This window comes from Tachypleus tridentatus, chromosome 10 (assembly GCF_004210375.1).
Source record: "Tachypleus tridentatus isolate NWPU-2018 chromosome 10, ASM421037v1, whole genome shotgun sequence".
NCBI lineage: Eukaryota > Metazoa > Arthropoda > Merostomata > Xiphosura > Limulidae > Tachypleus > Tachypleus tridentatus.
Genome location: NC_134834.1, coordinates 145,079,534 through 145,093,726, shown reverse-complemented (window position 1 = coordinate 145,093,726; position 14,193 = coordinate 145,079,534). Strand labels below are relative to the sequence as shown.

Below are 14,193 nucleotides of genomic sequence, written 5' to 3'. Positions count from 1 at the left end.
GACACAATAATAAAAAAAACTTTGCATCCAATACCAATCCTCACAAAAATGTTTGAGAGAAACTTCATATTATCTGAACATGTTACCTATCTGCTGAATTGACAGTAGTATATTTGTGATTAAATATATACATATAACATATATTTTGTAATTTTTTATTACCTTGATCTACAAGTGTTCATATTTTTTGGATTTGTGATTATCCTTTCTCCTGGAAATGCCAATTCTTACCTCAATGACTGGTTCATTGTCTTGTAAAAAGTCCAGAGCACGGTCAGGATGGTTGCACAAGAAACAACCCCACAATTTCATAAGACCATTGTATTCAAATACATCAAAAAATCTATTATGCCTCAGTTCACCTATAAGCATGTCTTGATCCTGCAAAACAGAGAGAAAAAAAATTTAATTTTCATACTCAATGTTTCAAAAAAAAATAATGATTTAAATAAAACTTAACCCTTTGGATGTGGCAATTGGATTTATCCAGCTTGATATTTATGGTTTTTGGTGCAACAAGTGTATTTACCTCACGGTGTCACAAAAACTTTTTTTCACGGTAAGACAATTGGATACTCACACATCTGAATTTCTTGCCTTATTACTGTGCATACATATAAAATCATACATAAAATTTACTAAATAATGTCTAAGTTAGGTTTTAAAAAGTTCAAATAATTTGATTTAGTACTTTTACCACTGCTCAAACTGTAAAATTTAAAAAATTTGGTTGTAACTGTTTCAAACACATTAAAAATGTCTCTTGTGATGATGAGAAACCAACTTGAAGTAACAATGTATCTCAAGATGGCTGGTATAGGTATTGAAACTTTTATTAAAATAAAGTTGAAACGTTGTTCTCTTCTTTATTCTAATAAAATTTTTAATACCCATACCAGTTGTCTTGATAAAATGTCTCTGTTCATCTTAGAAAAATTTTATTTTATATATCTGGTCATTTTCAACATCACTGATCATTGCTTTTGCTTCTTGTTATTACTGTTGTTTTAATTTTATACAACAAAGCTATTTGATCGCTACCAGTTCCTGACTAGCACACATGCAGCTAATTTAGCCAACTCAGGGCTACTCTTGCATGTACCATAACCCTAACCTGGGAGTTTGAATTTTTTTTCTAGGAGCAATTAACACAAACTAGGGTACCTCAAACTTACAAGTCCAGTACACTAACCATTGGACATTTCTTGGCCCCTTTTCATGTTTTACTTTGACAATACAGTATTTACCATGGTTACAATAAATAAATAAAGAAAAATGAAAAAACACTTAACAGTTCTTTAGAACTCCATTTTTCAAAATAGAATCACCATTTATACCATTGTCACGTTACATGATCTTTGTTAACCACATTATATACCCTACTTACTAAATGTAATTAACATTACCTGATGTAGCTTTCAATCCAACATAATTTAACCATCTCATTATGGGTCTTCCTATGATCAGGATTCAAAGGTCATGTCATCACATTTGTAAATTTACATTAAAGATTTTATTGAACTACTATTTTATGAATTTATGTCAATAAGTTTGGTATCAAATTCCACAGTATAATTATATTATTATTTATTAATTAATTTCTCAATTCAAAACTAAATATTAAAACCAAATTCCTAAACACTGATTTTTGCATATCACATGGTTATGTTGAATGCAACTTTGGTTCAGCTTGTATGTTTGTGATGTTCAAATAAAAACTATTGTGTTTCGTGTTTCACCAATTAGACAGTCAAATTACCAAAACTGACATTCTAATATATAACATAAGAACCTCCTATCCTTTCTTTTTGCTGAGATATCTCTACATATAGTAAATCAACACAGTGGCTCTACCCAACTCTTTCCATTCTTTTGGAAATGCTTATGTATACCTACTTCTATCCACAAGGTGTGAATAACCAACTGAAAGCTCAGAATATCATCCTGGTAGTTTTCTCAGTCTCTAGAAGATTGGAAGTTCCCTAAATCACATCTTTATTTTTAATTGCCAAAGGATGTTGTCAAAAAAACAATATTCGTTTTTAAATACTTTGTTCAAATATTTGTACTGAAATACAGTTTAGTTACTATACCTGATAAGTTACAGTGGAATTCTACAATATTGATAAAGTGACATAAAATATTTGGTTACTTCAAATGCATATAAGGAAACCTAAAAAAAATTTTTTTGTACAGCCTCTACGTGCAAAATTGCAGCAAGTGGTAAACAACTGCAAAGTTTGTAGGTTGGAAAAAAATTCAAATATTTCTTTATTTACTATAACATGTTTTAAAAAATATCTCAAATTTAAGAACTTATTTGTAAATAATAACAATATGTGTGTGTATATATAAGGTATTATAACCAAAATGTGACTGTATTTTACAAAACATTGGCTTAGAATAGACAAAAGACAATTCACTTTATAAGAGCCATTTTTATGCCATTGGATGTGATGATATGAGAGCATGTACATCTCATCATTGCAACATCTGTAATGTTAGTTAAACATGGCTGAAAGGTCAATGTGAAAAGATTAAGGCTATTTAGACTAAATATTTGTGGTTTCTTGTTATAATATGTAGTCATTCTAGAACAAAAAAAACAACTTATATCTATTTTCTAATTTTTTTGTTATAAAAAAATGTTTGATCATTATCTGAAAATGATAAATATTTCACATGTAAAATATGAAAATTTTCTTATGCTTAACACTATTTTTAATCTTTAAATCAAAATTACTTTTCACATGGACAGTCAACATTTGAAAAGAAAAACAGTGCACAAACAAATCATTATTTTAAAAAAATCATAAAACCTGATAGACAAATCTGGTAGTTTGTGTACTAAAGCCTTCTAATGTTTACTGATTACACTGCACAACAAAGGTTTTGCTTCTTGAACACTGTTGGGTGTTCCTTATAGATTTTTGGCTTCTGATCACGAAAATCATATCCAAATTTGCCCATCATGTACCTTTTCATCGAAATCTTCAGTTTCACCAGGACATTGCTACAATGGAAAAACAATATCAGGGCAACTGAAATCCGTCAATGCTTGCTGACTACTGTTGGACTCTGCAACGTGATGCACCGGACATTGAATACAAACGAAAATCAGGAGCAAAACACTTTTAATTATGTTGAACTTAATAGCATATTAAAAACATAAATGCAATTAAATACATTATTGCTGGTAAACAGTTAACTGTCTATTTCTCAGAGTTCCTACGTGATGAAGCAAAACCAAAACTATATTTGTGCATACCCACCAGGTACCTGTCACAATCAGCAAAAACTTTTCATGAAGCAAAACTTTTCAAAAAAAATTGTTGTGCAGTGGTATCTGCAATATTTTGTGAAGATATACTTCCTATACTAAAAGTTATAGTTTGAGAACTAGAACAAGCACAAAAACAAGTTTGATCCCAGGAACCGAGCCTAGAGTGAAAGAGTTAACAAAAAACATTTTCCAGTACAAAAGAAAAATCTAAGGAAGCTAAAAAAATATTCTCTTATTATGAGATTAATTTAAACTTTAAAAAGAGAAAAAAAATTGTAATCTTGTACTTTTATCTTTCAGAAGTTTGTTTCAAATGGTTATTGTTGTAACTTTTAGTCATCATATAAATTACTAAAACTACTTTTGTTAGAAAAGTTAAATTCACTTACATTCAGGAAACAACATGTGTAATGCAAAAATTTTACATCTGAAAAAAAACTAAGCAATTAAACTGCTGTATGAAAGAATAAGTCAACATTTTGACCAAACTACTGACCACATAATTCTATACTATTTTTGGCTGAAACATTTACTAAATTTTTTTTCTAAAGTGGTTATAATAATTTCTTCATGTTTTTAAACTGAGGAAGAAACTTAAAAGTTATTAAGAAACTAGTACACAGTTATACTGCTTGATAAAGTTAGGGTCACCAAAGTAATTTCCTTCAGTTGAAAGAAGTATTAAAGTTTCTACAGAAAAATGTTTTCTTGGTTATAATAATGGGTTAAATTAATTCTTGTCTATTATTACCTTAGCTGAAGGGAATGCTGAGGTGACTAGCGTTAGAAAAGTCTTATTATCCATCTTCAAGGTATCCCAGCAGTTTCGTAAACTACTAACAGACGTCTCTCGGGTGCTTAAAGCTAAATCTGCACGAGCCTTTAAATATTAAAAAAGTAGCAAGTTAGTATTGATAGATACACCAAATTCTCGAAAGTAACCTTTCACAGTTCAAGGTTATGACAAGGATCTTTACACAGATAATGTGATTGAGGTCTTTTAAAAAACAAAATTTTCTGGTTATCATGTTTGGATATGGTTTGATTTCTTAAAGAGAAAAATGAAAATCAGATTTAAACACTTACACAAACCTCCTGATTAAAAGAGAAGTACAATATATTACTTTCTTAGTGCAATTATTAATTGGTTCCATAAACACTAATTTCTTCTTTGTATAACTGAATACATTTGAAATGCTATGACCTATTTCCAAACTTAGAGAGGTTTCTTACATTTATATTTGTGCTATAAAACAAACCACTTTTTGAAATAATCAAGAGGCCAATTTCTGTCCATGAATCCAAGTACGTTAACATTAAATTATGTAAAGTTAGGTAATTTCACTTGAGGACAAACATTTTCAACAAGACTGAATTATTTAAGTCACTAAGTCAACATCTCCTGCACTTTTCATTCATACCCCCTTTATTAAGTATACTTTCTTGTATACTTTTAAACTTTTAAAATGAGTGAAAGCACACAGATATAACACACAGATACCTTTTTTTTTTTTCAGTGTGCAAGCTAATACCTTGAATTATATTAGATTATATTAAAGGTTATAGAATCAAAACACTTGACCATAGACATGCCTGGAGAGCAAGGAACATTAAGTGGATCCATATCCTAGGGTTCTTAGTCTTCAAAATAAAATAGGTTTTGGTATAGAGACAGTGTTCTCCTTGACCTTGACATGTAAAATGGAGCTTGGCATGTTTTTTGGCTTTTCTTTCTGAGAGGAGGTAGTAGTAACAGCAGATATTAATAAGAACTATCATATACAGAACATTGTCTTATAACAAAGTTTAGTGGTTCATATATTATTAAGAATTCACACACTTTTACACCAAAATTTATGTTTATAAGTTACGCTTAAGCTTACCAAGTTATTGACGTAAATGTTATTACCATTTTGATTTCATGTATTTATACCTAAGTAGTTTAAAACTTTTCATACTTCAACTGAGATAATGGTAAAAAAACAACAAAAAATATTAATTCTGTGTGATTATCTTGAACATACAAGGTGTTGATGTCTGTCTTTATAGTCCTATGCAAGTTTAGGTTTATCAGGATGTCAGAAATTAATGTTTTTTAATAAAAATAGTTTTATTATATTCTGTTCTGACCACGTATATATTAACCAACTAACCTTCAATGGTGCATCTCACTGGAAGTGGAATTTTTACAAACACGTGCTGCATGAAAGACTTGATTTTATCAAGGTGCTTTTTACAGAAGTGCTGAATGGCATCCCACATTGGTGGTGGCTCAAATATCAAAATACTCTAAGTTAAACATTGTTAATAATCTCATTTAATAGTATATTTTATTGACAGACTACTTCCATGTGATTTTTAGTTATGGAATACATTAGCCAAAGAAAAGTCTAACTCAAAACTTAAACAAGTAATCATCTCTGTCACATTAATGTTACTGTAATCACTTGTTTCTTTAACTTCTGAGTAACTACTGAAACACAACTAATACACTGAGTTTAAGTTCTACTTTATAATCATTTGAGATAATACATAAACACAAATTTTTAATAACACATTTTTGACATTTTTTTTCTTCTGTTAATAGATTTATAATTTAAGGAAATTTCCAGATACCAGTAAGTTATTTTAAAGAATGATACACATTGTGTTAACATCATATGTTTAGACAAGCACATACGTCAAAGGTCTTTACTAGTATAGGAATCAACTCAAATACAAATTTGTGACAAATACTACGGAGGAAATGAAAATAATCTTCTAACTATGCTTGACAAGTTGGTTTCAAATCATTTCTCACTTTATTCAGTTATTGTATCCACATTTTCAATTATTACCTATTACTCTAACAAGAACTATTGAAGTACTAAACTTAACTGCTAAGACACCGAAAACAAAATTTATGTTAACTGCTGTACAGCTTGGTTGGTGTGTTACTTGAATTAATTCTGTGTGTCTTTAGATGAAAATGACAATTTGGTACGGACATTTTTTTATGTGCAGACCTTGGTCTGTTTCATGTTAACAAACCTTGCAAATATCTAGCTTTCCACATGGATTCACCAATAACGTTTTAATCACACTATGATGGCAGAGATTGCAATATAAAACACATTTATGCATAAAGGACAGGAAATTTTAAGAAACAGTTGAGAAGAACAAAAGTAGTAAAGCCAAATGAGTGATAGAAAAAAATTTAAAAATGTTACCTGTCTTATACTTTAACATCCACCCTTTTTCTGTTAACATCAACAACAGTAGCCTGACAGTTCTTTATTAAAGACTAAAACCACATATCGTTTAACTTTCACAGAACACTAATTTTACCTATCATTTCATTAATCTTTACCTATCAAATCCAATGGTGGAGAGAAACTGAATATACAGCTTTCAGTAAAAGGGCAATGACGATGTTACGCACTGTGCTACAGATCTTCTGTAATTGTTGGGAATTGAAATCAGTAAATAAAATTTATTTTTGTAACTTCATTAACAATGTTTAATTTGTTGAAACAATAATAAATATTATGGAATCCAATGGTTCTTTTCTTAGTTTATACAAGCAAGTTTTTCACAAGGTGAAGTTTAATGAATGTAAATTTCCAAATTTAACACAAAGAAGAATAATCAGTGATATTTTAGTTGTATATAAAACATTCATTAAAAGTAAGATATACATTACTTATCTCAGGAAAAAGGAAAAAGTTATACATGAATGGATTTCAAGACCCACTGGTACACCCCATGTGGTTGGGGGAAGAGTGGATTTGAATTTTCATGAGAAAAGTACAGTACATTATTTACTTTTCTTTGAAGTCTTTCTAAAAAATGTGTACATATCTAACATATCACTGAGATTATTAGCATCAAAAGCACCTGTGTTCCAGATGGTGACTGATTTCCTGAGTTTGTAATGACTGTAACACTGGTAGAATTGCTCTTTATTCTGGGAGGCTGAGAGAACATGCTTGCAGTAAGTGGTGCTGTTGTACTACTTGAAGAAGATGGTTCTGGGCTGCCACTGACAGAAACTGATGTGACAGCTAAGTGACTTGTGGAAGGAGTAACAGACAAGGAATGACTTGGATTGAATGAAGATGTTTCACTGATGGAATTACTCTTGGTAGGAGAACTTGTTACAGAGGCTGTCACTCTGTTATAGCCTTCTTCTTCTTCAAGAATTGGAATGCTACTACTGAATTAACAGTGAAAAAAATCTGAGTAAGAAATGTATAGTTTGCATGATCTCACACACATACACACACATTCAGAGTTTAACAAAAGTAACTGGGTGTAAATGACCAAAATGGAGCACCTGAAACCCAGAGACTTTTACAAATATCAAAAAGTATGGTAATTAAAGGAAACCACCTAAAAGGTGTGACTTTCAAGTATTGGAAATTTCAGTCTCTGGTAATTAAAGGAAATCACCTTGAAAGTTTGACCTTTGTGGTCATGAAATATTAGATAATGTGTTTTTTAAGACATTAGTCAGACTGATCTTCATGCACCCAGCACTGACAGGATGGTGTATGTTTTAATGTGTAAGGTGCTACCTTGTAAAACTTTGCACACATATTTGTGGCTAAGCTTTCCATAGTTTCTTATGTAGAAATAAGCATCAATATTAGTAAAACTAAAATATAAAGTAGTCAACAAATTAGCTACCCATGAAACAGCAATTATGAAATGGATGCAAAGAGATGGAAAAAAAAGTATGTTTAAGATAAAATTTCATGCCTAGTTATTAAATTTAAAAGCACCAGGTTAAGATATACTTTCACTTATCACAATGACTATTTTTTACTGCACTTACCTGCTACAAACAGTAGCTACAGCCACAAGAGAAAATGTGACAAAAGAACAAAACTCATTCTGTCACATGTAATGCCTAAAATAATCCATGATGATGAGAAAACCCATTTGTAGAGAAAATTATATATTTCAAAATGGCAGGTATGGGTAAAGAAAGCACTAGTAGAGGAGCAAATAACGATTCAACCTTCTTCTGTCATTGTTAGGTTGACAAAGAAAGAAAGGGTTACTGACCGGTAGTTGACCACATGTTTGAAGGCAGTTGTGTAATTGAGTGTAGGAATGTAAAGGACGTGCTTAGATGTTTGATTATATTTATTAATACAAGTATAAAGGCATTCCTTTGTATTGGTTTATTTTGGGCTTGAGTTGTATAAGTAAGGCTTCTTTAATTTTGCATTTGTTTATGTTTGTTTCTTTATTTAGTATTTGGGTGTTTTCTATGGTAATGTTGTGTTTATTTGATTTGCAGTGTCAAAAACATGTGAAGGTGACTTTTTGTGTTCTTTGAATCTGGTTTCCATTTTGCTACTTGTTTCTCCAATATAGAAGTTGTGGCAGTTATCACATTGTATTTTATAAATAATGTTGGTGTTGTGTTTGTCTGTAGTTTTTACACAGTATATACCTTAGTTTTGTGCCTGGTTTTTGAATAAATTTGGTATTAACTGGAATGTCATATTTTGTTACTGATTTTGCCAGATGTTGGTTATTTTTCTGCTGATGTCGGGAAAATATGGTATGCAGCAGTATATGGTTTGGTGATTTTTTGAATCGTGAGGTATATTTACTTTTATTGGTTGATTTTGCTTTCTGTCTAGGTGTGTGTGTATAAAATATTATACTATCCTCATCAGATAATTTTATGGCTGTGTTTATTTGGTTTCTTAGTATGTTGAGTTTTTGTTTTGTTTCATGTGCTGAGTCCCAAGGAATGTATAGTCCAATATGGGTGATTTTTTGGTGGATTTCTGTTTTAAATTGTGTATCAGTTCTTGTAATTTTGAGGTTAAGAAGTGATATTTGATTGCTTTATTCCTGTTCACATGTGAAATTTATGTTGGGATGTATAGAGTTAATGTGATTGAAAAAATTAAGTGTGTTATCTGTATATGTGAATCACACAATCGTGTCGTCTACATATCTGTACTAGTATAATGGTGGGTGTAATGCTGTGTTAATTGCTTGTGTTTCAACTTGTGTCATAAAAATATTGGTTAGAACTGGTGATACTGGATTGCCCATGCTTAGGCCCTTTGTTTGTATATAAATAGTTGTGGTTGTTAAACATGAAGTTTGTCTTCATTGTGGTGAATTCTATGAGGGTTGCTAATTGGTTGCTGGGAATGTCTGTTGATGGGTTAGGGTCTCGGATATAGAGTTCTAAGGCTATCTTGCAGGCTTCAATGATTGGGACTTCTGTAAAGAAGAATATGATATCAAACTTCCATTAAGGCTTTATGATTAAGTTGATTAAGATTAGATTTGAAATGAAAGAAGTCTTTGATGAATGAGCTGGCTGATGTTACATACTTGGAGAATGCCCATGCTATGTATTTACTAAAATTGTAATTAAATGGTTCTTATGTAGACATTATTGGTCGTAATGGACAATCTGATTTATGAGGTTTGGGGATGCCGTATATTTGTGGTGTGCATGAGTCGGTCTTGCATAAATAGGAATAAAGTGTTTTTGAAATTGTGTTGGGTTTTATTTATTTTTTGTAGTATTGTGTTTAGTTGTGTTTCATGTATCTTTGTTGGATTTTTGTGTATTGGTTTAAATTTGTTTGTGTCTGATAGAATGTTCTTCGTTTTTTGGGTGTATCCATTCGTGTTCATTATGACTATAGCATTTCCTTTATCTGCTTTTAGAATTTTAATGTTTTTGTCTTGTTTTAGGTTTCTAATGGAATTAACATCTCTTTTTGTAAGATTGTTTTTTACTTTTCTCTTTTGTAAAATTATGTTAATGGTTTTGTGAGAAAATCGTTTAAAAGTTGTTGTTTTTAGGTGTTTCTGGAAAATATAAATTTTTAATTTTTCCTGGGAAGTTTGGCTGTTGGATGTCAATAAAACTGTTGAAATTGTCTTCTTTCCGTTGGTTGTTTCCTTGTTTTTGTTCTCTGTGGAAAGTATCACAAGTCTCTTGGCGAGATCTTCTAAACATGTTTTGATTTCTAAGGTTAGAATGTACCTAGGTGCTATTGCGAAGTTGAGTCCTTTGTTAAATAATGTATCTCGTCTGTGTTTAATTGTCGGTCAGATCTGTTAATTTTGAGGTCAGTCAATGGTTTGTTCTGTTAGTGTTTTTCCTGTTGTTTACATCTTAGTTTCTCTAGTATTTTGTTGTACCAGATCTTTTTGTCACTGTTGTACCTAGTGTTGATTTGGTTGATGTTTCATTGTATAAGTCTGTAAATCTCTGGTTTAATACAACATGCCAGTTGATGGTCTAGGTTCATTTTGTGTTTCTGTAAGTTGTGTAGTTCTTTGTATTTCAAGTTCAACATGGCTTTAAGTAGTTTTCTTCTGTAAATTTTGGATAATGTTTGTGCATTGATTAAAATTGTTTGACAGTTTTACCTTTACAAAGTTAGGGTTTAGTTGTTTCTTTCTACACTGTTGAATAAATAGATGTAATTTCTTCTGTTGATAAATTTTTGGTTTAAGTTTCTTAGTTTCTTTACGGTTGTATGAGCACGTACTGTTAATAGTGGTGTAATATGTGTTAGTTCAGACATAATGGTTACATAGATAAGTACAAATACACAAAGAAAACAAAAAGACTTACACTTCTCGTACAAATAAACACAACATAACCATAGAAAACACCCAAATACTAAATAAAGAAGCAAACATAAACAAATGCAAAATTAAAGAAGCCTTACTTATACAACAACTCGAGCCCAAAATAAACCACAACAAAGGAACACCTTTACACCTATAATAATAAATATATCCAACATCTAAGCATGCCCTCTACATTCCTACACTAAATTATGCAACTGTATTCAAACATGTAGTCAGCTACCAGTCAGTAACCCTTTCTTTTTTTGTGAACCTGACAATGACTGAAGAAGGTCAAAACTTTGTTCGCTCCTCTACTAGTGCTTTTTCTACCCATACCAGCCGTTTTTAAATATAAAATGCCGAAAATGACATCCCTAATTTAACTTCAAAATGAAATAACTTAAAGAATTGTAATGAAAACATTTGCAGTCAGTAACAGCACTATGTGGTGATAACTGATTCTATAAAATTATAATGAACTCACATCAGACAGCAGCTTAAATCTGGTGGGCTTGACCAAGGTATTTTGTCACAAAAACAGTAACCAGTTATTTTAAACATCCTTTGGTTGTGTTTTTAAAGAAGTTTGCAAGAGATTGCAAAGATTATTATAATTTCCTATATATCTAACATGTTGGTGTGGTGTTTGTCAGTGTAGTTTTACATAGTATAGACCTCAGTTTTGTGCGGGTTTTGAATAAATTTGGGGTCATATTTTACCAATGAGATCAAACATGCATGTCAAGAAGTGTGCATTATAATGTTTTCTACGGTTTGTGGAGGAAACTTATTGATGTTGGTGAAGTATTGTTTTATTTTGTCTAATTCATCGTTAATTTTATCTGGTGAGCATAGTTTTATGGTCTTAGTATGTTGAGTTTTTGTGTTGTTTCATGTGCTGAGTCCCAAGGAATGTATAGTCCAGTATGGGTGATTTTTTCGGTGGATTTCTGTTTGAAATTGTGTATCAGTTCTTGTAATTTTGAGGTTAAGAAATGATATTTGATTGTTTTCTTCCTGTTCACATGTGAAGTTGATGTTGGGATGTATAGAGTTAATGTGATTGAAAAAAATTAAGTATGTGTTCTGTAGATTTGAATCCATAACCGTGTCATCTACATATCTATACCAGTATAGTGGTGGATGTAATGCTGTATTAATTGCTTGTGTTTCAACTTGTGTCATAAAAATATTGGCTAGAACTGGTGATACTGGGTTGCCCATGCTTAGGCCGTTTGTTTGTATATAGTTTTGGTTGTTGAACATGAAGTTTGTCTTTATCGTGGTGAATTCTATGAGGGTTGCTAACTGGTTACTGGGAATTTCTATAGTTGGGTTAGGGTCTCGGATATAGAGTTCTAAGGCTATCTTGTAGGCTTCAGTGGTTGGAACTTCTGTAAAGAGGGATATAACATCGAAACTGGCCATTAAGGCTTTATGATTAAGTTGATTTAGATTAGACTTGAAATTAAAAGAGTCTTTGATAAATGAGCTGGCTGATGTTACATATTTGGAGAATGCCCATGCTATGTATTTACCAAGGTTGTAATTAAACGATTCATATGTGGACATTATTGGTCGTAATGGACAATCTGGTTTATGAGGTTTGGGGATGCCGTATATTTGCGGTGTGCGTGAGTCGGTTTTACGTAGGTAGGAATAAAGTGTTTGTGAAATGGTGTTGGCTTTTTTCATTTGTAGTAGTAATTTGTTCAGTTAAGCCTCGTCGTGTGTCTTTGTTGGATTTGTGTGTATTGGTTTAAATTTGTTCGTGTCTGATAGGATGTTATTCATTTTTGGATGTATTCATTCGTGTTCATTATGACTATAGCGTTACCTTTATCTGCTTTTAGAATTTTTTATGTTTTTGTCTTGTTTTAGGTTTTTATGCAATTAATGTCTCTTTTGTAAGGTTGTTTTTCAGTTTTCTGTTTTGTGAAATTATGTTGATGGTTTTGTGAGAAAATTCTTTGAAAAAATCGTTTAAGATGTTGTTTTTAGGTGTTTCTGGAAAATATAAATTTGTAATTTTACCTGGGAAGGTTGGCTGTTGGATGTCAATAAAATTATCTAAGTTGTCTTCTTTCTGTTGGTTGTTTTGGTTGTTTCCTTGTTTTTTGTTCTCTGTAGAAAGTATCACAAGTCTCCTGGCTAGGTCTTCTAAACATGTTTTGATTTCTATGGTTGGAATGTACCTAGGTGCTATAGCGAAGTTGAGTCCTTTGTTAAGTAGATGTATCTCGTCTGTGTTTAATTGACGGTCGGATCTGTTAATTATGAGGTTAGTCAACGGTTTGTCGTTTTGGTGTCTTTTCTGTTAAATTAAAGAAGCCTTACTTATACAACAACTTAAACCCAAAATAAACCAATATAAAGGAACGCCTTTATACCTATATTAATATAATAAATTATATATTCAAACATCTAATACCGCCCTCTACATTTCGACACACAGTTACACAACCCCTTTCAAACATGTGGTCAGCTTCCGGTCAGTTACCTCTTTCTTTGTGAACCTGACGATGACCGAAGAAGGTCGAAACGTTGTTCGCTCTTCTATGTAAAGTGTTTTCTCAGCCCAAACGAGCCGTTTTTGCATATAAATTTCTCAACAAGTGGGTTTCTCGTCATCACTGATTAGTGTCAGGTTTAATAGAGCTGTAATTTTTTACAGTAGGTATCTGTGACTTATTGGTGATAAATTTTAACAATAAACAAACTCCACACAGTCCACTTGTTTTAAAATAATACATTAAAACAAATCAAACATATATACAAATATTTGCTACACTGTTGGTTACCATAGTTATATCCAGAGTTTTAAATAATCATATTATAGCACAATTGGTAAGATGAATTATCCTTCTCTACTCTGTTATTACAATATATTATGGGATACGTTCACTTTAAAACCTCCAACACAATATAATCATTTTGGCTAAACTCACAATCATGCAGTCTAGATCCAACAACCTATATCTAATTTTGTCTAAGTTGAACTACATTTTCAATGCATATTTATGGCTTCACATGTGCCAAAAACATTCAACACACTACGATATATTATGATGAAATAATCCTCATTCAAAACAATGAGATAAACATAAAATAATATTAAAGACTAATCCAGCATAATGAAATGCCAAAAAAAGTACTTAACTTTGATAAAGAAAAGAAAAAGTGCTCTGTTAAAGAGTAAATGAGGCTAGAAATACAGTTAGGTAAAACAACAAAGAAAATACTGTAATAAACTTATGACAGATCCCACATGTCTTATTTGTTCCCATTTTATAAGGCTTTAG

The 14,193-nt window shown here is 31.3% G+C and overlaps 1 protein-coding gene across 7 annotated transcripts in view; it reads right to left on the bottom strand.

The window, feature by feature from the left end:
• The window catches only part of LOC143230529 (protein melted-like), a 53,376-nt gene that overhangs the window by 6,071 nt on the left and 33,112 nt on the right, over positions 1-14,193 (bottom strand). For 6 of the 7 annotated variants that reach the window (XM_076464258.1, XM_076464262.1, XM_076464256.1 and 3 more), the window contains 5 exons: positions 7,160-7,478; positions 5,437-5,572; positions 4,877-5,016; positions 4,035-4,163; positions 232-381 (listed from right to left, as the gene is read on the bottom strand). In XM_076464258.1, coding sequence (XP_076320373.1) covers positions 232-381; positions 4,035-4,163; positions 4,877-5,016; positions 5,437-5,572; positions 7,160-7,478 — 874 coding nt within the window. The remainder of the gene's footprint in view (positions 1-231; positions 382-4,034; positions 4,164-4,876; positions 5,017-5,436; positions 5,573-7,159; positions 7,479-14,193) is intronic. The other variant, XM_076464261.1, reaches the window with a different exon arrangement.